This window comes from Schistocerca cancellata, chromosome 5, assembly GCF_023864275.1.
Source record: "Schistocerca cancellata isolate TAMUIC-IGC-003103 chromosome 5, iqSchCanc2.1, whole genome shotgun sequence".
In the NCBI taxonomy this organism is placed as follows: domain Eukaryota; kingdom Metazoa; phylum Arthropoda; class Insecta; order Orthoptera; family Acrididae; genus Schistocerca; species Schistocerca cancellata.
The window spans coordinates 670,413,656-670,436,653 of NC_064630.1; the positions used below are offsets into that span (position 1 = coordinate 670,413,656).

The 22,998-nt window shown below is 41.4% G+C and overlaps 2 protein-coding genes across 2 annotated transcripts in view; both read left to right on the forward strand.

The window, feature by feature from the left end:
* LOC126187957 (ADAM 17-like protease) overlaps positions 1-22,998 on the forward strand; it is a 138,496-nt gene that overhangs the window by 23,352 nt on the left and 92,146 nt on the right. The gene's annotated exons all lie outside the window — the stretch shown is intronic.
* LOC126187958 (uncharacterized) lies at positions 9,873-13,267 on the forward strand. The gene is made up of 2 exons (XM_049929338.1): positions 9,873-11,264; positions 11,363-13,267. Exons 1-2 carry the CDS (start codon positions 10,070-10,072, stop codon positions 11,560-11,562), a joined length of 1,395 nt encoding a protein of 464 aa, XP_049785295.1. The 5' UTR covers positions 9,873-10,069; the 3' UTR covers positions 11,563-13,267.

The following is a 22,998-nucleotide window of genomic DNA, read 5'->3' on the forward strand; positions in this document are numbered from 1 at the left end:
CATCAAGGGATCACAAATTTAGCATTGGAGGGCAGTGTGGAGGGTAAAAATCGTAGAGGGAGACCAAGAGATGAATACACTAAGCAGATTCAGAAGTATGTAGGTTGCAGTAGGTACTGGGAGATGGAGGAGCTTGCACAGGATAGATTAGCATGGAGAGCTGCATCAAACCAGTCTCAGGACTGAAGACCACAACAACAACAACAACAACAACAACAACAACAAGAACAAGAACTAAACATTGTACAGATGTCATACATATTGCTCTTTGAAGAGAAACTCTGAAATTTTTTTTATAAACATTTGATGTGTGAGCCATGAGTGACCTGGAAGGCGTCAATATGGTAATCGAATTCTTGCCATACCCATCTCAACATGGCATCGCTGGCTGTGGCAGTTGCATCCCATATTCTCACCCGAAGCTCTGCTATGTCACATGGTAGAGGTGGTACATACACCAGTTCTTTAATGTATCTCCACAGAAAAAAGTCACACAGAGCGAGATCTGGTGATCGGGGAGGCCATTTCATGAAACAACTGTCCCCTTCTGTAGCACGGCCGATTCATCGATGCAGCAGCTCCGTGTTCAGGTATCCACAAACTTCACAATGAAAATGGGATGGAGCCCCATCCTGCTGAAAGATGAACGGAGAGTCCAATTGCATTTGAGGCATCAGCCATTGCTGCAATATATCCAGGTAGGAATATCCTTATGAATGTATCTCGTACGCACTCCACATTCACTTCACTCGCATTGAGACGTCCACTTCTCCTAGTGGGGATCAAGCAACCTTTCGTTTCAAATTTGTTGTGCCAGTGGTAAATGGCCTTCCTTGTTGGTGGCGTCTTACTGTACTTGGTTCCAAACATCCATTGAACAGCTGTAGCACACTTGTTTTTGTCGAACTCCAACACACTCACAGGAAGCTTGCTCCGCATCTGAACTCAACATGTTTGCGACTAGCATTCACTGTCAGCAAATTACCAAAGTATGCTGTGGCAGTCTACATAAAAAAAAAAAAAAAAAAAAAAAACCTTTCAGGGTTTCTCTTCAAAATGACACATGTATGATATCTGTACAATGTTTGGTTCTTGTGCAGTAAATAATTGAAAGTGTTCCCAGACTTCAAGTACACCCTGTAGATACAGAAACAGAAGAAATTGCAAAGAAAATTTCTTTAAAGTATCATTGACTGGTTTTATGTGAATGGTCTCACGTTCAGTTTAAAAAAAACACAATATATTCCGTTCTGCGCATGTAGGGGTACTACGCTGATAAGTGCAACACATGTGGAAATAATAAATAGGATGGAAACTTCAAAATTCTTAAGGATCAATATTGATGACAGTTTAAACTGGAAAAATCACATTTTGGAAATCCAAAAACATCTTGTTCAACCACATTTGTGCTTAAAATCATTGCAAATCTTGGAGAGAGACAAATTAATAAGTTGACATATTTTTATTCAATAATGTCATGTGGGATTATGTTCTGAGGTAGCTCATCTTTAAGAAAGTAAGTCTCCATTATGCAAAAATGTGCTTTAAGAATAATATGTGGTGCTCACCCACAATTATTTTGTACACTTTTTTTTTAAGAGGTGGTATTCTGACAACTGCTTCACAGTATATTTATTCCCTCATGAAGTTAGTTGGAAATAATCCACTATAGTTCAAAAGGAACTATGATGTGCATTATCAAAATACCAGAAGAAAAAAATGACATTCATTACTCCACATTAAGATTTTTTTTTTTAGCACAAGAAGGTGTGCATAGTGCTGCAACAAAAATTTTTGATCACTTACTTCGAGATATAAAATGTCTGACAGATAGCAAAGTAAAAATTGGAAACAAATTGAGAAAGTTTCTTCTTGATGACAACTTCTATTCCGTAGAAGAATTAATTTGCAGTGCGAATGTAAATTGACTCATTCTACATCATTACAATCTATCATGAAAAATCATCCAGCAACAGAGCCCCTTCCCCCTCTAATGAATGCCCTTACTACTTAAATCGATTTTGCTGAAAGTCTTAAGTTACATGAAATCAGCCTATTAAAATCTCTGGTGGAGCCCTTCTTCTTAATATTCAGCGGCTGGCTTGCTAGAAAAGATCTTCACATACGTTATTATTATTAAGCGCTGTATTCAGTTGGGAAAAAATCGATCGTTTTGAACACTTCGTTCAGTTTACGACAGATCTAAAATTTCAGATGTGGACGAAGCCTTTTTGGACGATTTCAATAAAACTCAGAGATTGCAGGCTCTCTTCGTCACAGCTGAAACTTCCCAATTAATTACAGGCCCCAGACAATCATCAACAATTCAGACAGAGAACGCGTTCGTCATTCACTCTAAAATGAAATGGTCACAAACCTTATTTCTGAGGAAAATTGTATATTGAATCCATTTCCGTACATGTTCCATTTCCGTGGATTTTTAGTCTCATGAAATTTACTTTTACAAGTCCTTCTTTCTCTTTGTCTACCCCGCTAGCGGCACAAACTTTCCTGCCTCGCTTTATCGCGAAGAAGAGTAAATAAACCTCCTTTTGCAATACGAAAATCTTCCAACCGATACTTTCCGAAGCTGTTCCTTTCTCTCTCTCTCTATCTCTCTTTCTATAACTATAATGACCATGGAGCATACACCTGTGTACCTCTGTTGTTCCAAAGAATAAACGTACTCAAAAAATACCTTGGCGTCGACGAGCTGTCGGCGCATATATTACTAGAAAATCTGCTCAGATACTTTTCATACGTAAATAAATGTGGATGATTTGATTGACCATTATTAATTATTGCGTGGTAGAGGGTAATTTTCCGTGGGGAGATTACAACCCCCCCCCCATCGCTTAGACTACGTCATCTATTGCTGGTGACTGTATGGTGCCAGCAGTCTCTAAGAAGGGCAAGATTGAGTACAATACTGACAGATAGGACCCTAAATTGTTTCCCTCCCTCACTACACCATGGGAGGAACGTAGGGCTACAGAAAGAAGAGAGCCATATTCGCCTCTGTATTTAGTCTGTAGCAGAATCGACGGGGACTCCTTTCTACATAAGAAGCCTCAATTTTCTGTTGAACATTTTGAGGATAAGTTTGGGGAAGTGACAGCATTGTCCAAGATGAGAAGTGGCGCAGTCTTGATTGAGACAGCATTCCCAGCCCAGTCCCGGGTGTTACTTGCTTGTGGCTGGCTGGGTAATAGTCCTGTTTCCGTCACTCCCCATAAAAGCCTCAACATGGTCCTGGGGATTATTTTCCATCATGACCTCCTCTTGCAGTCTGACGACAAGCTCCACACCAATCTAGAATGGTGGTGTTCATTTCACCTGGCACGTTTACAGGGGACCAAAAGACAACAGGGTTGCTACCGGTGCCTTCATCTTGGCCTTTGAGGGTGATTCATTGCTTGAAAAGTCAAGGTGATAGTTTACCACTGTGACGTTAAACTATATTTCCCTACCCCTATTTGGTGCTTAAAGGGCTGGAAATTTGGCCACATGTCTTCCCGCTGCACTTCCAGCGCCACATGTCGAGACTGCGGATGTCCACTGCATCCAGATACTCCATGTGCACCTCCTCCCACTCGTATCAGCTGTGGAGAGTAGCACTCCTCCTGTTTGCCAGACTGCACAGTAGTCCAAAATGAGCAGAATATCATGGAGCATAAGACCCTGGACCAGTTGACTTACCAAGAAATGGCCATCTTGCCAGGTGGCCTTTGCTGCGGCTGGGTGGCACCCCTGGGGAGGGCCCCTGGTCAGAGTGGGTGGCATCAGGGCGGATGACACATGATGAAGTTTAGTACATCATCTCTTGCTGATGGTCAAACACCAGCAGTCTCTAATCATTCACAGACTCAATTCAATGCACAGATGTATGACCCCAAATCGTTCCCCTCCCTGGCCACACCATGGGAGGAACGTCAGGCTAAGGATGGCAGTGGCTCTTACTCACCCGGTTGCTTGTATGTTCGAGAGCTGATGGGGAATCTTTCATGATGATGAAGCATCAGTTTTTTGTTGACCATTTAGAGGACAAGTTTGGGGAGGTAGATGGCTTGTCCAAAATGAGATATGGGTCAGTCTTGATCAAAAAAGCGTCCTCTGCCCAGTCTCGGGCTTTACTTGCTTGTGACAAGCTGGGGGATGTTTCTGTAACCATCATGCCCCATAAGAGTTTAAATATGGTCAAGGGTATCATAATTCACAGGGACCTTCTGTTACAGTCCGACAATGAGCTACGCGGCAATTTAGAACAGCGAGGTGTACATTTCGTTTGGTGTGTCACTACGATCCAAGGGATAATCAGGTTGCCACCAGTGCCTTAATCTTGGCTTTCAAGGGTAATACATTACCTGACAAGGTCAAGGTGATGGTCTACCGCTGTAATGTAAAACTCTATATCCCTCCACCAATGCGGTGCTTTATATGTTGGAAGTTCGGTCATATGTCTTCCCACCATACTTCCAGCATCACATGTTGAGATTGTGGATGCCCATCACATCTCAATAATCCATGTGCCCCGCCTCTCATGTATATCAACTGTGGAGAGCACCATTTGCCTTGCTCGCCAGACTGCAGGATTCTCCAGAAAGAAAGGAAAATCAAGGAGTACAAGACCCTGGACCAACTGACCTACACTGAGGCTAAGAGGAAATTTGAACGCCTACATTCTATACACATGACATCATCTTATGCTGCAGCTACAACAGTTCTAGCCCCATCAGCTCCACCAACCCGTCACCTCTCGGAGCCAGCAGACTGCACCTGCCCCCATGATGGTGGGGGCCACTTCCCTCCCTGTTGCTCCGCACCACCTACTTCAGGAGCAACACCCTCCCAACCACCAGGGACGTCCGTGCCCACTTCTAAGCCGGAGAAGTGTATCACATCTTTGGCTGCTCTCACTAGGAAGAGGTCATTCCCTTACCAGGTTTCTGCAAGTGGGAAAGATGACACCTGCTAGTGGCTGAAGAGCCCAAAAGCAGCTGGTCGCAAGGCTTCATGCTCATCCTCAGTCCCAGAGACTGAATCAGTGAAGTACTCCCAGCTAGGGAAACTCAAGGAACAGCAAGAGAAATCCAAAAAGGAGGTTCCCAAGACCAAGGGAATTGCAGTGGCACCCACACCACCGCTACCTCCAAGCTCTGCTCCTGTGGGTGAGGTGGAGATTCTGGCATCTGCTGAGGACCTAGATCTCGCTGTACCCTCAGACAAAATGGATATAGATTGCTCAGGCAAAAAGTTGGTGGTAGCGGGTGACGCTGAGACGTAAACTGCCTCATTGAATGTTCCATGCCTTCCCAGTCTAACAATGACGTCATTGTCCAGTGGAGTTGTGGCAGTTTTTTCCACTGCCTGGCTGAGCTACGGCAACTGTTAAGCTTTACACCTGCTATCTGCATTACCCTCCAGGAGACCTGGTTCCCAGCAATGCGGACCCCTGCCCTGGGTGGCTGTAAGGGATATTACCGGAACCATAGTGACTATAATCGAGTGTCAGGTGGAGTTTGCATTTGTGCCCTAAACTCAGTCTGTAGTGAACATGTGCCCCTTCATACCCATCTTGTAGCTGTGGCTGTCAGAATAAGGATGACACAGGAAATAACTGTCTGCAATGTATATCTTCCTCCAGATGGTGTATATCCCTGAATGTATTAGCTGCACTGACTGATTAACTCCCTAAACCTTTCCTACTTTTGGGAGATTTTAACACCCATAACCCCTTGTGGCGTAGCAATGTGCTTACTGGCCAAGGCAGAGATGTCAGAACTTTACTGTCTCAGTTCGACCTCTGCCTCTTAAATACTGGGTCGCCACACATTTCAGTGTCGCTCGAGGTAGTTAATCGGCCATTGATTTATCAATTTGCAGCCCAGGACTTCTCTCATCTATCCACTGGAGAGCACATGTCAACCTGTGTGGTAGTGACCACTTTCTCGTCTTCCTGTCACTGCCCTGGCATCAAGCCCATAGACACCTGCCCAGGGGGGCTTTAAACCAGGCGGACTGGGAAACTTTCACCTCTGCTGTCAGTTGAATCTCTCCCACACAGGAACATTGATACCCGAACACTTCGCTGAGCACTATGCTCGTGCCTCTGCGTCAGAGAATTAACCCCCAGCCTTTTGCCCTTTCAAATGGCGGGTGGAAGGGAAAGTCCTCTCATTTACTACACACCACAGTGAATCCTATAATGTCCCATTTAAGGAGTGGGAGCTCCTCAGTGCTCTTGCACATTGCCCTGACACAGCTCCTGGACCAGATCGGATCCACAGTTAGGTGATTAAACATCTCTCATCTGACTACAAGCAACATCTCCTCATCATCTTCAGCCGGATCTGATACGATGGCACTTTTCCATCACAATGGTGGGAGAGTGCCATAATTCCAGTGCTCAAACCCGGTAAAACCCCACTTAATGTGGGTAGCTATTCCCATCAGCCTCATTAATGTTCTTTGTAAGCTGCTGGAATGTTGGGTTGGGTCCTTGAGTCACGTGGCCTACTGGCTCCACGTCAAGGCAGCTTCCGCCAGGATCACTCTGCCACTGATAATCTCGTGCCTCTAGAGTCTGCCATCTGAACAGCCTTTTCCAGACGTCAACACCTGGTTGCCGTCTCTTTTGGTTTACGAAAAGCGTATGACAAGACCTGGTGACATCATATCCTTGCAACATTATACGAGTGGGGTTTCTGAGGCTCACTCTCGATTTTTATCCAGAATTTCCTGTTGCTTCGTAATTTCCGTGTCCAAATTGGTGCCTCCCATTGTTCCCCTCATATCCAGGAGAATGGGGTCCCGCAGGGCTCTGTATTGTGTGTCTCTCTATTTTTAGTGGCCATTAATTGTCTAGCAGCAGCTATAGGGCCGTCCATCTCACCTTCTTTGTATGCAGATGACTTCTGCATTTCATACTGCTCCTCCAGTACTGGTGTTGCTGAGCAGTGCCCACAGGGAGTCATCCACAAGGTACAGTCATGGGCTCTAGCCCACGGTTTACTGTTTTCAGCTACAAAGTCGTGTGTTATGCACTTCTGTCAGCATTGTACCTTTCATCCAGAACCAGAACTTTACCTTAATGATGATCCACTCACTGTAGTGGAGACATATCGATTCTTGTGACTGGTTTTTGATGCCTGATTGACTTGGCTTCCTCACCTTCATCAGCGTAAGTGGAAGTGCCGGCAGCACCTCAATACCCTCCGCTGCCTGAGCAACACCAACTGGGGTGCAGATCGCTCTCTGCTGCTGCACCTCTACAGAGCCCTTGTTCAGTCCCGCTTTGACCATGGAAGTGTGGTTCATGGTTCAGCGATGCCCTCAGCATTGCCTTTACTTGACCCAGGGCACCACTGTGGTTTTAACCTAGCGACAAGAGCTTTTGGGACGAGTCCGGTGACCAGCGTCCTTGTGGAAGCCGGATTGCCTCCGTTGCAGGTTAGGCGTGCACAACTGCTGGCCAGTTATGTTGCTCACATTTGTAGTGTTCCTGCGCATTCAAATCACCATCTCCTTTTCCCACCCACGGCAGTTCATTTCCCGCATCGGCGACCCAGGTCAGGGCTTCCAATTGCAGTTCGTGTCCGATCCCTTCTTTCTGAACTGGAGTCCTTGCCTTTACCAGCTATACTTGAGGTCCATTCACCTAGGCCACAGCTACGCCTGGACCTTTCACATAGCCCTAAGGACTCAGTTAACCCTGTGGCTTTTTGCTGCCACTTCCTCTCGATTCTTGAAAAGTACCGAGGTCCCGAAGTGGTTTACACCAACTGTTCACTGGCTGATGCTCACGTCAGCTTCGCATATGTCCATGGAGGACATATTTTGCAGCATTACTTGCCCGATGGCTGCAGTGTTTTCACTGCCGAGCTGGTGGCTGTATCTCGTGCTCTTGAGCACATACGTTCATGCCCCGAGGAATTGTTTGTTGTGTGTACTGAATCCTGGAGCATCCTACAAGTTATTGACCAGTGCTACCCTCGCCATCCTTTTTTGGCATCCATCTAGGAATCCATCTACGCCTTGGACCGGTCCTGTCGTTCAGTGGTGTTTGTGTGGACCCCAGGACACGTCGGCATCCCAGGCAACGAACTTGCCGACAGTCGGGCCAAACAGGCTACGCGGAAACCACTTCTGGAGATGGGCATCTCTGAACCTGACCTGCGTTCTGACTTACGCCGCAGGTTTTTTTGACTTTGGGAGACTGAATGGCATAACAGTACGCACAACAAACTGCATGTCATTAAGGAGACTATGAATGTGTGGAAGTCTTCCATGCGGGCCTCTCACAGAGAATCAGTTGTCCTCTGCCAGCTCTGCATTGGCCATGCTTGGGCAACTCATGGTTACCTCTTGCACCCTGACGACCCGCCTTAGTGTCAGTGCGGCACCCGGTTGACAGTGGCCCATATTCTGGTGCACTGTCCCACTTTGACTGCCCAGCAGCAAAATCTTGGGTTACCAGACTCGTTGCTGCTCATTTTATCTGACGTTGCCTCATTGGGTGATTTAGTTTTACATTTTATTCATGCAGTTGTAGCTACGAATGCCTGATACAAATGCTAAGTATTTCACCCACATTTTGTAAGATGAGGGGTACTGAGAAAGTTTGTACAAGTCAAGACAAAGGAGATGATTCTAGTAATGCCAGGTAGAAAAAGTCATGTATTAATGTCAACATATGAACTGTGGTGTTGCCAAAGATAACAGGTTACAATGTGCCTGACCGGGTTGATCAAGATTGCTACAGAGCCACGTGAAATAGATTTGTTTTTAGGAAGGACAGGAATGGAAGGATGAGCACAGTACATTTGTGCACTGCAACCTTATTTTCAGAAGTCAGGTCCACAATGGGTGTAATCAGTATATGATCCAGTGGTAGTTGTCACAAATTATTATGAGCAAAGGCAGTCTAAGAGTGCAGAATGGCTGGAACTGTGGGACAGCAGTATATAAACAAACAGTAACAGTATGACATGCGGCATCTCGGGACCAACTTCATTGCTCCCAGCAACTATAAAGGAGCTACAGTTCTGAACCTGACATATCTGCTACTGCATTTGCCCGACAAACCTTTGGAAATATTACCTGCTAAGAAACTGACCTTCCTGAATGACATCTTGGTTACAAACTTACTCAGTTCTCCAGATGAGTGTACAGCAGTGCAAAAGGGGTGTATTATTGCAGAGCAAATGTTCCATATATACAATGGTACTTCTGTTGATACACCACAAAATCATGGTGACAGAAGTATAATTTTAAGTACCGTCTTGATCCTGGTTCTTGCTTGTGCAACCTATACTATGTATCGTGGAAAACCACCCACATTCCTGAACTCCCTGTCCACCATGTATCTACTATGTGAGTCACCCCTGGAGTCTTAAGTAGTCTTAATCATATCAGTTATTGGACATTGTGAATTGGGATAGGCTAGTGGAGTCGAAAAACAGTTGAAGCGAAAAGTGTAAATAGATGTAAAATTTAAGTAATCCACAGATTTAGCAGAAGCCTGCAATTCAGTGGGTTGAATCATCTAAATGGGAAAGAGTGTTACACCAATATCTTCCCCAGAAAGCTTCACAACCTGTATCCAGGCAGGCCAGCATGCTGCCTTCGAAATTCTGCTGCCAGGATTGGAATACTGCTGAGACAGTGTGCTGCAAGACGCCACTCAGTGTTGAAGTGATTGGGGGTTACCACAGGCAGGGCCCTAATGCTATGCTGCCTGGACCTCCCTATGTGACTGGAGGTGCACCCCAGTCGAAACAGAGCCGGCCAAATCTGGCATAAATACTCGCTATCCAGGCCTAACTGTATAGTCTGTCTGTAAACTGAAGAGCGAGCAGCGCGTTTGGTGGGGGAAGTGGCCTTTCCCGGAAGAACGCTGCCACTGGCCTACAGGGCCACCCAAAATCAGTTGCCCTGTTACCCGTCTAGCGGTGTAGTTCAGCGTGCAGTGATATACTGATATACGTCGTTTCTGTTTGTGGAATCTTTGTTGCCAGCATCAGTCAGTTGACTTTGTGTACTCACTGATATACTTCAGTATCCCGAAGTGATGGATAATCGCCCTGCATTGCAAGAAAATGTGCGGAATACAAAGAAGAGGAGGTATTTGCGGAGTAACGAGCGTTCGATCGTCTCTAACGTTATTACAGCGTGTGTTAAGGAGGCAACACAAAAAGAACTGTTGGTTAACATTAACAGCCCCAATCAAAGGGCTGCAGTTTATGCAAACGTCAGCCTCGCCACTATAGGACGCATAAGGAAGGAACGTGAAAACAAGCCGCATGGTTTACTGGAATTGCCGCGAAGGAAAACTGATAATTTAGGGAGGAAACCCATCGTCATAGACAGTTTCACAAAATCAGTCATTCGACAAACGATGGAGGACTTTTACATAAACCAAAAAATAGTGCCGACATTACGGAAATTGCTTAATGCCGTGAAACAAAAAATACATTTTCCTTGGCAGAAAGATGTTTTACACAAGACATTGCATGAAATGGGATTTACCTGGAAAAGATCTGTAAGTAAACGAAAGATTCTCGTAGAAAGAACGGATATAATTGACTGGCGATGTAAGTATCTGATCCAAGTGAGGAAATTAAGGGAGCTAGGCAGAAAATTCTTTTATATTGATGAAACTTGGGTGGACAATAACATTACTTACAGAAAATGTTGGCAGGGCCCTGGCGTTGAGGGCATTATGGACAATGTTAGCGGAAGCAATAGGATTATAGTGGTGAATATTGGATCAAAAGATGGGTTCTTACCCAACGCACAGTTGGTTTATAAAGCGGGTTGTGCAACAGGAGACTACCATGGGCAAATGAACTACGAAAATTTTTCTAATTGGATATCGAATAAAGTGATTCCGAATCTGCCACCGAACTGTGTTATTGTTATGGACAACGCTTCATATCACAACAAGGAACACAACAAAGCTCCAACTAGGTCCTCGAATAAAAGCGAAATGATTGAATGGTTATTAAAAAATAAGGTGGAAGCTGAGTTGACAATGAGAAAAACAAAATTATTTGATTTAATTAAACAACATAAGCCGGAAGACAAAGTATTTGAAATTAATAAAATACTTGAAGCCCATGGACACACTGTGCTGCGACTTCCACCATACAACTGTGACTTAAATCCAATTGAAATGGCGTGGGCAAAGCTCAAGAATTTCGTCAGAGGAAGAAATATTCTTGGAGATATTTGCATGACGAAGTTGCTGCAGTTGGTGAAAGAAGGTATGTAGACATTTTCTGAGCTTCCATGTTTTTTTCCGAACTAAATTTTGCCGTAACCGAAAGAGAGCGTATACAAAAACTTGTCCCAATTGTTACAGGTTTTGAAACGATAAGTCAAGATGACTGGAGTGCATACTGCCTCCATGTGGAGAAACTTGAAAGAGAATATTGGGTTAAGGATGGGGTTATGGAAGACATAATAGACGCTATAGTTATTAATTTAGAAAGTGATGACGACGAGGACGACGACGACGACGACGACAGTAATGATAGTGACAATGTTGATGATGACCTCTAAAATACGATGTATGTAAACAGGCAATGAATATTTTTTTGAAAAATATGTTGTGTGTTCTTTCAAGCCTGACTCTGCTCATACACTATGAAATTTCTTTTGGTAGAAATGTAGTACATGGTAGTAAAAGATTTTCCAAGATAAATACAGTCAAATGTTGTCCAAAGCAATAAATACCATTATCACTTGTTGTACAAAACCAGGAATAACTTGAGAGCTTCATGGTAAAATCGATTAACGTTTCGCTAGCAGAACGTGATTCAATCACGTAATACATTTAATGCCTAGAGAACAGCAGCATTTGAATATACTCTGTCACTAAAACTCTATCTCGGTTACTATTCACATGATTCTAAGGAATATTGCTTAAAACATGTGTGCAATAGCTAATCTAAACACTACTGAAATTTCTTTCGAGACACGTATACCGATTCTGGACTTCTATGTAAAAAGCTTGACATACAAGGTGCGTTCACATATTAATTTTTATTTTTTGGTAAGAACTTTACTTGTTAATCTACAACAATGTTATCCTATTCAAAATATTCCCCAGTACATGCTATACACTTATGCCAGTGCTTTTTCCAATTCCCAAAACACTTTAGGAATTATTTCCTCGGGATAGTTCATAGGCCTTTTGACTGCATTTTTAATCTCACCCATTCTTGTAAAACTGCTGTCCTTTAAGGCCTGCTTTGAAATGTTTATACCACTTGTGTGTTCTGGGTTTACTCATAAGAGACTCACCAAAAGCAATATTTAACATTCCTAAAAATTTGATACACTTTATTCCATTCTTATAACAAAATTTAGTACAGATTCTCTAATCTATTTTTATACAAAACAAATAATAGTTGATGCTACCAAAACACATATAACTTTTTTGACAACTGAGAGCCGGCCGCGGTGGTCTAGCGGTTCTGGCGCTGCAGTTCGGAACCGCGGGACTGCTACGGTCGCAGGTTCGAATCCTGCCTCGGGCATGGGTGTGTGTGATGTCCTTAGGTTAGTTAGGTTTAAGTGGTTCTAAGTTCTAGGGGACTTATGACCTAAGATGTTGAGTCCCATAGTGCTCAGAGCCATTTGAACCATTTGACAACTGAGAACTGGGTAAATACCCAATATGCAAAACATTGCACAGATACTTTTCAGACATGTTTACGAAGAGAGTGGCAAAAAAAGCAGTGCAAACCGAACTAATACAAAACACGGAATTATAAATTTCTGCTTACTTTTTAAACACTCTTCGTGTTGCAAGAATTGTTAAGTTCCAATGCAGACCCTTTAAAGAAAACTTCTACATTTTAGTAGAAACACAAAGTAAGAACAAGCCTTAAATTCTACAGATTGATTGCACTATATCTGGTTCGTCTTACGAATAGAGGAACATACATTCACATGAAGAGGCATTCGGTTCTATGTTTGTAGTAGAATACTGACTTCCGTTCTTATGTTAATATTATTTACTCTATAATGTTTTGTTTCGAAGAAGCTATCGTCTTTTGTTTTCCTTATACTCTTAATGCATTTGTCTAAAAATAAACACAGCCGGGACGTATCTGTACGCGGCGTCGCCACAGATATGAAGCGCGCACCGCCGCAGGGCCGGTACTACGTTGTGAAACAGCCTGTAGAAGCGCCCTGTGACGTAGCAGGGTAGGCAGAGTGGGGACTCGCTTGCTCGCTCTTCAGTTTACAGACAGACTATATCTGTTGTTGACTGCTGCCTACACCAAGAACTACTCCATGCCAGCCGTCAACCCGATGTGCGCATCAAGTCTCGTTAGCTACTAGCTACTGCCTCTGATTGGTGCTGATCTATTGGCTTGTACCTATACTTGATGCTGCTGGGGCCTGAACTGATGCCATCAAGCTGGGACTTCTTGCAGGCTGCCATCACTCGACTCCTGGGCACCGCCAAGGGGACCCTGGTTCGTGATCTGTGCCTGGATACATCCCGCATGGCGTACTGTGGGGTGACCTCCACACTTGCACTCTGCTGCTCATAAAACATATGTTGTAACCATGTGCTTACTAAGAAATTTACACTCCACATCTACAGTGGCCACTGTTGTATCTGGCATCCTCGTTCTGGCTGCTGAAATGCACAGATTTCGATGAGGCGAATTTTGCCATCTGGGATCACTGCACATTATCATGACATCACGTTCAGTTGCTGGTTTATTACTTGCTGAATAAAATGTGTTGTTGATACCACTGTATTTCTGATTCCATGAAATCCAAAGAAGTGATTCTTCACAACACCACCCAGCTCACAATCCTGAAAAGTCTTTGTGACATTTTATAGTGTCAGTAACTATTGGACCATCCTAGCACTATAATATAAAATGCTGTATGTAATGCTACAGAAATTCCTGTACAGAATATTCTTATACTAAAACACATTTACTATTAAAATTTCAACACTGTAGCTTCAAATTCAGTGGATGTAACATTTCTGTAAAATATTGACAACTTGAAACATATTTAATGTAACTTTACAGAAACTTCTACACAATGATTTTATACCAAAACACATATACTATTAAATTTTTGTATGTCCATCCTTCTGATTGATGATGTGTGGTACTTAGGCTGCTTATTTATGTAAATAAATGAAATGGAACTGGTTGCAATATAATAAAGTAACATCAAAACAATGACTGAAGGTGTTTCATTGTGTTATGTATACTATTAAAGTTTCAAACTTGGGTCTTCAAATTTCAGTGAATGGGAAACTTTTGTGAAACCTAGATTTTTGTAGATACTGTTGATTTGAACCATTTTAGAAACAAATTACATGATTTTAAACTGTCAGATTTAACTACGCTGTTGCTAGCGATGCAATACACTTGCTCCCCAATAACTCCATCAGAAAATCCTGATGAACCCTTAGCTTTGAAAGAACATGTAATTTTATTAATTTCAGAAGAGGAAGTAGGTGAGACATCTTTGATTCAATTTTGTGAAATTTGGTTTTTCACCATACAGCTTCAGTTTCTCTTGAACTGTTTGTCCTTATATTTTTTACCACATTTAAGAAATGATTATTAAACATATCTGCTAACTGTTATGAGTCATTTATAGATCTTCCATTTAAACCAACAGTGATTTTACCCTGTTCTATGACCTTTTCTCCTGTTTCTCATTTCAGTATATTCCACATGGACTGACATCTTTGTTGAAATTACTGATTTCTGACATAATGTGCATGTCCCTTGATCATTTAATAACTTTTCTTAGTGATAATGAATAGTTTTTGTGGTGTGCAATTACTGCAGAATCTTTATTGTTATTGCCAATAGATAAACTTCCATTTTTGAAATAATAGGGAGCCTGGACCTGGAAGTGGTATGGCATTGGATGTACCAAACTAAGACACTTTATACCTTTATTACTTTTATTTTCAATTTTTAGCAGATCTTAAATCTTATAAACATTTATAAGCTCGTCCCAGAGCAATCAAAAAATTATTTACAGTTATTTAGAATATTATAGAATAACTACCATTTGAACATTTGAGGAAAACTTTAAAATTATGTCAATGTTTAAGTCAAGCAATCCTTTAACTTGTGTAATAAGTAAGAAAGTGAATGTTTCAAATAATCCACAAAAGAACTGAAAACAGAAGCATTGTTTAACATTTTTTAAAAGTAGAATCACAAGGAGCTGGAAATGAATGCATTAGCCAACTAAGATTGTCGACTTGACTTCAGTCCATGCATCATGCAGTTGCTTGGCTCAGCTGAAGCTCTGGAACGTGCATAGAATATGCATAAAATTATAGAACAGAAGTACTTTACAGATCATATAGGGATCATTGGTGTTGGCATAATTAATTTAAACCAAGAGAAACTGTCCCCCTTTTAACCCACAAGACCTTTAAGGTAAACAGACAAATGAAGATACAAATATTTTTAAACAGTTTGAACTCCTAAACATTCAGTGTAAAATACACACAAAATTTTAAAGAGTCAACACATGAGTGCTTTAAATACAAAAGATTTTGGAAAAGTCTGATCACCTGAGCATTCAAAACAAGCCATATATACAATCTGAAAGAACCAATCTCTGTGCTTAATCAGGTAATAATGGAATTAAATTTGGCCGAGGTGGAGAGAACCAATCCGTATTTAAAAAAAAAAAAGTCGAAAGAAAATCCACTAGTGAAAGATAGACAACAAACCTTGGTGAAGTAAGGAATACTGGCGGGATCACATCCATCAATCAAAGCAGTAGAAATGAGAAACTGTACTGACTCAGATGATGCAACACATGCCCATGGAGTTAGAGGGAAGCAGTGATACATCAAATGATGTAGACATGTTTTTCATGGTAAACAATTGCCAACCACCACATGGCGAGCAGCCTCCATCGTTGGTGAGCTATTCCCATTTGCATTTTGAACATTTAGCGAGATAAGACCCAGCAGAGAGTCACATGTTTGATCAAATTCCTTCAGAGAGCTGCAAGTCCACACCTCTCGTGGAACACTTGTTAACCTTTATTCTGTGCCCAAAAGCTTATTTAAAAAAAAAAAAAAGGGGGGGGGGGGGGGTGGCGACAATGTTGCCAACCTTTAACGAGACAGGACGGCTGACTCTGTTATACCTTGCAGCCTCCACCCGGTGCACAAAGCAATTATTGTTCTTTGTACATTGCCAATTTTCATTAATGCTAATGGAATTAATATTCTCAGCAAGGATGTCATTTACCAGCCGCAGATTAGATACAAATGAGGTGACTGGATGTTGTCATACGAGTTTCATGCACTGCTATATTAAAGGCAAAATTAAGCCAGTTGATAACTTGGTCCTACTTTGCCTGAGATTGGGCATGACAAATAATAAGGATGATTTCACATTAAGATTTACTCACTCTGCAAATGACTGCTGCATGTAATAAGGGGTAGTCTTGATATGAGAGATTGCACTGTTTAAAAACATTCTTAAATTTACGGAACAAAAAGATAAGTGCATTATTGTTTGCTAGAACCTTTTGTGCCCCAAAAACAGAAAGTATTTCTTCCAGATGTTGGACTGTACCCCAGGTGTCATAGATATACTCGGAACTAGCCAAACAAAACCAGTAAACGTGTCACCCATCACAAAAATATATCAGTTGCTATTCTTAGTATGAGAAAAGAGCCCCATGAACAAGAAGCTTATCCTTGGGCCTCTCCAATTGGCCGGCCGTGGTGGTCGTGCGGTTCTGGCGCTGCAGTCCGGAACCGCGGGACTGCTACGGTCGCAGGTTCGAATCCTGCCTCGGGCATGGGTGTGTGTGATGTCCTTAGGTTAGTTAGGTTTAAGTAGTTCTAAGTTCTAGGGGACTTATGACCTAAGATGTTGAGTCCCATAGTGCTCAGAGCCATTTGAACCTCTCCAATTGGCTGGAATGTAAGAAGCCCCAGCGGGTGCTAGAACTAGGTTTAGCCGTTCTACAATCCTGTCATTGGCTAACTAACTTCCTAATACAGGAGTTCAAACTCCCCTGAGTCAAATGATCCTTAAATTTTCATGATGGTTCTGTAAGTTCCCACACGGGGATTGCTGACAATACTTAGAAACAGCTGGAATCAGTTCCTTAGGAAGACAATTCTTAAATTTATCATCATAATGGGTACAGTAACACAAAAGGGCTTTGTTAGTAAAATACCACGAAACCTGTTGCCCGTCCTTAAGTTGCCATTTTATGTAACTTAACTGAGCAGCTTGATCCTGGTTCTCCATCAGATCATTGAGTAAATACTGTTTCTCACACGTGGCAGTAGAAACAAATGCAGATTCCTTGGTTCTTGGCTGACTTTCAGGGTTTCAATTGTTTCTATCTCACACTGAAACATATAACTGAGAGCATCTGTGATGATGTTTCAGTACTCCTGAAATGTCTAACTTGGAAATGAAGGACAGAAACCCCAACAGCCTTGCAGGTGATCCTACCCATTTTATGTGTGAGATATAATTTAAGTTTCTCTGGGCCCAACAAGATAGCCAGGGCTACCAGCTTACACACCGAATATTTAATTTCAGTGGATATTAGGCCCTCAAAATGTAGGCTGTCAGCTTTCATTCAACATTATAAAACTGAAGTAATGTGGTGGCTATTCCCGAATAAGAGGTTTCAATCTGGAGAATAAACGCTGCACTCAAAATTGGAATGGCTAAGACAGGAGCATTACTTGAGGCCATTTTCAACCCACTGAAAATTTTTTCCTTGCACTGTAAATGAGTTAAAGGCATGGTCAATTGTGGACAGTGAATTACCTAAAGAAATTCATCATGCCTCTAAATCTGGCCACACGTTTATTAACTTCAGGTAAAGAGAACTGATAGATAGCCTTAGTGTGATCCTGATGCCATCAGACGGGATAATGTATTCCAAAATGGAGATTTCCTGATGGGCCAAATGAACCTTGGAAGGTTTCACAGTTAATCCATCACATCATCATCTAGATAATTGTAAACATATTTAAACTTAAGTTCACCTAACACACAATCCAGCAAAGATCACAACACAGTTGCCCCAGTGGCCAAACCAGAAGAGATACAGTTATATTTGAACAAATTCCAATTAGTATAAAATGCAGTAATAGGCTTTGACTCTTCAATCAATGGCACCTGATGATAGATCTGATTAAGCTTGAGAATGGTAAAATACTGAGCTCCAGCAAATCAAGTGGATCATTTACAGATGATGGCAGTGTGACTGATTACAATACCACCGTTTGATTGAGGGTCAGGTAATCTACCACCAATTGATGACCTGTGCTGTTGGGCTTTGACTCTAGAAAAACGAGACATCCTTGGCGGAAATGACAGCCTCAGCCTATCTGTTAAAAGTTGATCTATGATATTATGTAGTTTCTTCATTTTAGGAGGAGAGAAACAATAGGGAGCTTGATGGACAGGAATTTGGTCAATAAGCTGAACTTGGTACTCAGTGTTATTTGTGACCCCTAATTTGTTGGTAAGGACACAGGTAAATAGATGAAGTAACTCAAGTAATTGTGAGCTTGTGGTTCATTGAGATGAGCCACGTCAAAAGGAACAACCTTATCTTCAGCACTAAAACACCCTGGATATTATCATGATTATACAACAAATGTCTTTTGTGAGGATGGAATTTAAAATAATATTGTTTACTCATGTAATCTAAAACACAGCCTGTTTTCTGCATAAAGTCATGGTCTAGCTACACATCAGTGGACAATCCTTTCACAACAGTAAACCTTATTGGCCAGGATAACCCATTAATACTCAGACCTGCGCAGACTTTACCTAACACAGGCAGTGATCCCCCATTACAGCACCACATTGCTTGAAAACCAGTTGTAAGGAAAATAATTTAGTGATGTGAGCATGCTGACAGTACTATTGATAATCTAACAGAGAAACATAGCTACTCGAATCAAGCACGGCCTACGGTTAATGGTTTAAGGTGGTGCAAACAAAGGATAAACCTGAGCTAACAAAGGGCCATTACCTTATTGCAAACCTTCCGTTGCCCACCACAGTTCCTACCATGAGCTACTGACCAATGGCATCAGCTTGTTTTTACATTGTCTTGCAGTATTAGACAGTTTCTTGCTAGGTGACCTGACTGAATACAGTGGAAACTAATCCTTCTATCAGATTCAAACTGTTTTCCCTTATTATGAGCTGACATGTTTCTAGCAAAAAAGTGCTCAAACATTTGTTCACAAGTGCTGTGCTTATCACCACTAAACTGAACGTTCTCTATATCTGTCACCACTTATCTAATTTGGCCAAGGTATCTGGTTTATTAGTGAAAAGTGCACAAGACCAGTTTTCCAGATGCATACTTGCTAGAATATTACTGTTTCTCTTTCAAAAATCCTAAAGCAAAAAGCTAATATGGCTCTCTGAACATCCACTATATATCATAGAAGTGGCTCACTCTGATTTTGAACATAATAAAAATGTTGATTGACCAGTTCGTTTTTAACTCTACTAATAAACTTTTGTCAAGCCATTTTTTTACACAAGTAAACCAAAGATTCACCCTTAACAAGAGCATTTACTATAATTCTGCTGTCTACCACAGGCTAAAAGGTAAATAATTTGAAATATCACAGAATTGGCCATTTGAAGAAGCTCGGCCCAGGGTTTGGTAAATGAACATTTGACCACAAGAGGTCTATAATCTCACCACTTGTTTCTGTTAGCAACTATTCCAGTCTGGAATAAAAAACATTTGACAGTATTGGATCACTGTTTGCATATGCGATTATATCGCATCATGCCCGGCTTGCAACAGAGTCAAAAGGCTCTGTAAACTGAAGCAGAAAATCAGTACTGAGATCTGAGGATGGTCATCACGGACTGAAACCGATCATTGTCAAAAGAATTGATATTGTGATCAAAAACTGGAATAAAAAACATTTGAATGCTCTCTGTCTGCCTAGACAAAACTGTTTAGACCATCCCTTCACTGTGGAGTATGAAGGGGAAGCATCATCATAAACACCATCGAAGCAAACTTTGATTTCAGCTGGTGCAAGTCATTCTTTTGTCAGAAACTTAAACATTGCAAGATACTTGATTTTATCCACTGTAGCACCTCAAAATGAAACATCTTACTCAAACGAGTGTCATCGTGCGAATAAAGCTAGTAGTGGTCTGCAATTCACGTGTGAATCTACTGACAGATGTCACTAGCTTCCCTGAAAGATATTTTAACTTCAGGCTGTAAAGGTACGGAACCTATCTCACACCTTGCCTGTGTTATCAGATGTAGTACAGGGGTGGTGGTCCAGTGTGCCACACAAGTGTTAATTTAACTCAATCACATTGCCTTCCAATGGTAACCAGCGTATCACAAGCTCATACTGAAATTGTTTTTTGCGAAGTAGAGTACCTCGGTGTACAGTTTCCTGTCCATGGCCAATTCCAGCTTTACAGTCACCTGAAACCAGCAAAACAAGTGGTACACTTTGCCAACACAAAACAACCTATTCCCTACCATAATTTTTATTTATTTATAAAATCACACACTGTCAGCACCACCAACTGCTGCCATTGAAATGGTAGACAGCTTGGATCTGGAAGTGGTAAGGTGCTGGGTGTACCAAACACAATCAGTTCATAATATTAATTAATTTATTTATTTTCCATTTTTAGAAAGCCTTAGATATCTCAAAAAATTAAGAACTTTCCCCAGAGGCACTCAAGACTATTTGCAATTATTTAGAATGATGTTATAGAATAACCAACATTTGAAAAACATTCCAAGAAAATGTTAAAATTTGTGTGGAAAATTTTAAGGTTCTGGAAACATGTAACTCAAGCAATCCTTTAATTTGCATAACCTGGTAAGAAAATGAATTGACAAAAGAACAGAAAACAGATGTACTGTTAAACAGTTTTGAAACAGAATTACAAGGAGCTGAAAATGAATGCATTAGCCAACATAAGATTACCAGCTTGACCTAAGCCTACGCATCACACAGTTGCTTGGTTCAGCTCAGGCTGTAAATTGTACACAGAGTACTCATTAAATTATGTAACAGAATTAAATTAAAGATTGTACATGGGTCTCTGACCTTGGCATAATAAATTTAAAGCAAAAGAAACTGGGCCTGTTGAACCCACAAGAGCTTTAAGGTAAACAGACAATTGAAAATAGAAATTTCTTAAAACAGTTTGATCACCTAAACATTCAGAATAAAATGTACAAACAATTTTGAGGAATCAGCAAATGGGTGCTTTAAATACAGAAGATTTTATGAGTTTGAACATCTGAGAATTCAAAATAAGACACACGTACAATTAAAGAAACATTGCTTAATCAGGTAATAACTGAACTAGAACTGGACTAAATATGCGTCCTTTTACAACTGTCCTAAGAATAAATTGGGCAAGTTCTGATTACCATCAGTGCTGATCCGCATTAAAAACACAGGCCAAAATAACAACCACTAGAGAAAGCTACACAGAGCTGGGCCAAGAATCCAAAACAGATTTCAGTGAGAAGGCCTCAGCGAAAGAAGAGAGATTTCCAACACTTAAAGGTACACAAAACAAGGTGCTCACCATTTATTTCTTTGCCAGATCATGGTGAAATAAGGATTGCTGGCAGTCACATTAACTAAGATAACAGAAATGGAAACTACTGACCACCCACAACAAGAAGGTAGAGGAAAGCAGTTATTCTTCAGACAGGATTGCCACACTCTGCATGCTAAATTGTCGCAATCACAACACAGAGCGGGCCTCGGTGCTGGGTGTGTGACCGTTTGTTTCCATGTGGAACAGCCAGTAAGGCAATATGCAGCAGAGAGCTATGCATGTAATTAAATCCTTCAAAGACCTGTGAGGCTGCTTCCTCATAGGACAAAAGGAAAACTGTTGCTAAAAATCACTAGAGAAGATCAAGTGGCCAGAATCGATATGAGTGCACACATGGTTCACTTTTCCTTTCACAAGATATTTTAATCCTTCTAGTTACCCCCACCCCCTTTTTTTCATGAGTGTTTAATGTACTTTCTGTTAGTTTATGAGGAAACCTATTTTCAAATAATGATTTATTTATTTAGTATATGGTGTACATAGATTAGGTATAACACATAAAAATAATGTATATGAAAGAAAGTGATCGTGCTATTACAGGTCCCAAGCCCAGGGCCCAATATCTCAGATAAAAGAAAATGTAAGAAAAATCGTAAGAACAAAATTTCATAATAATGAAATAGTGTAGATTAAGAATGAAACACTAAAAAAAAAATTGAGAAACTCTTACAAGGGAACCTCCCCATCGCACCCCCCTCAGATTTAGTTATAAGTTGGCACAGTGGATAGGCCTTGAAAAACTGAACACACATCAATCGAGAAAACAGGAAGAAGTTGTGTGGAACTATGAAAAAATAAGCTAAATATACAAATTGAGTAGTCCATGTGCAAGATATGCAACATCAAGGATGATGTGAGCACAGGAGCGCCGTGGTCCCTTGGTTAGCGTGAGCATCTGCGGAACGAGAGGTCCTTGGTTCAAGTCTTCCCTCGAGTGAAAAGTTTGATTTTTTATTTTCAGTTTATGTGACACTCTTATGTTTTCATCAGTTTTTTGGGAGTGATTATCACATCCACAAGAAAACCTAAATCGGGCAAGATAGAAGAATCTTTTTACCCATTCGCCAAGTGTACAAGTTAGGTGGGTCGACAACATATTCCTGTCATGTGACGCACATGCCGTCACCAGTGTCGTATAGAATATATCAGACGTGTTTTCCTGTGGAGGAATCGGTTGACCTATGACCTTGCGATCAAATGTTTTCGGTTCTCATTGGAGAGGCACGTCCTTTCGTCTACTAATAGCACGGTTTTGTGGTGCGGTCGCAAAACACAGACACTAAACTTAATACAGTGAACAGAGATGTCAATGAATGAACGGACAGATCATAACTTCGTGAAAATAAAG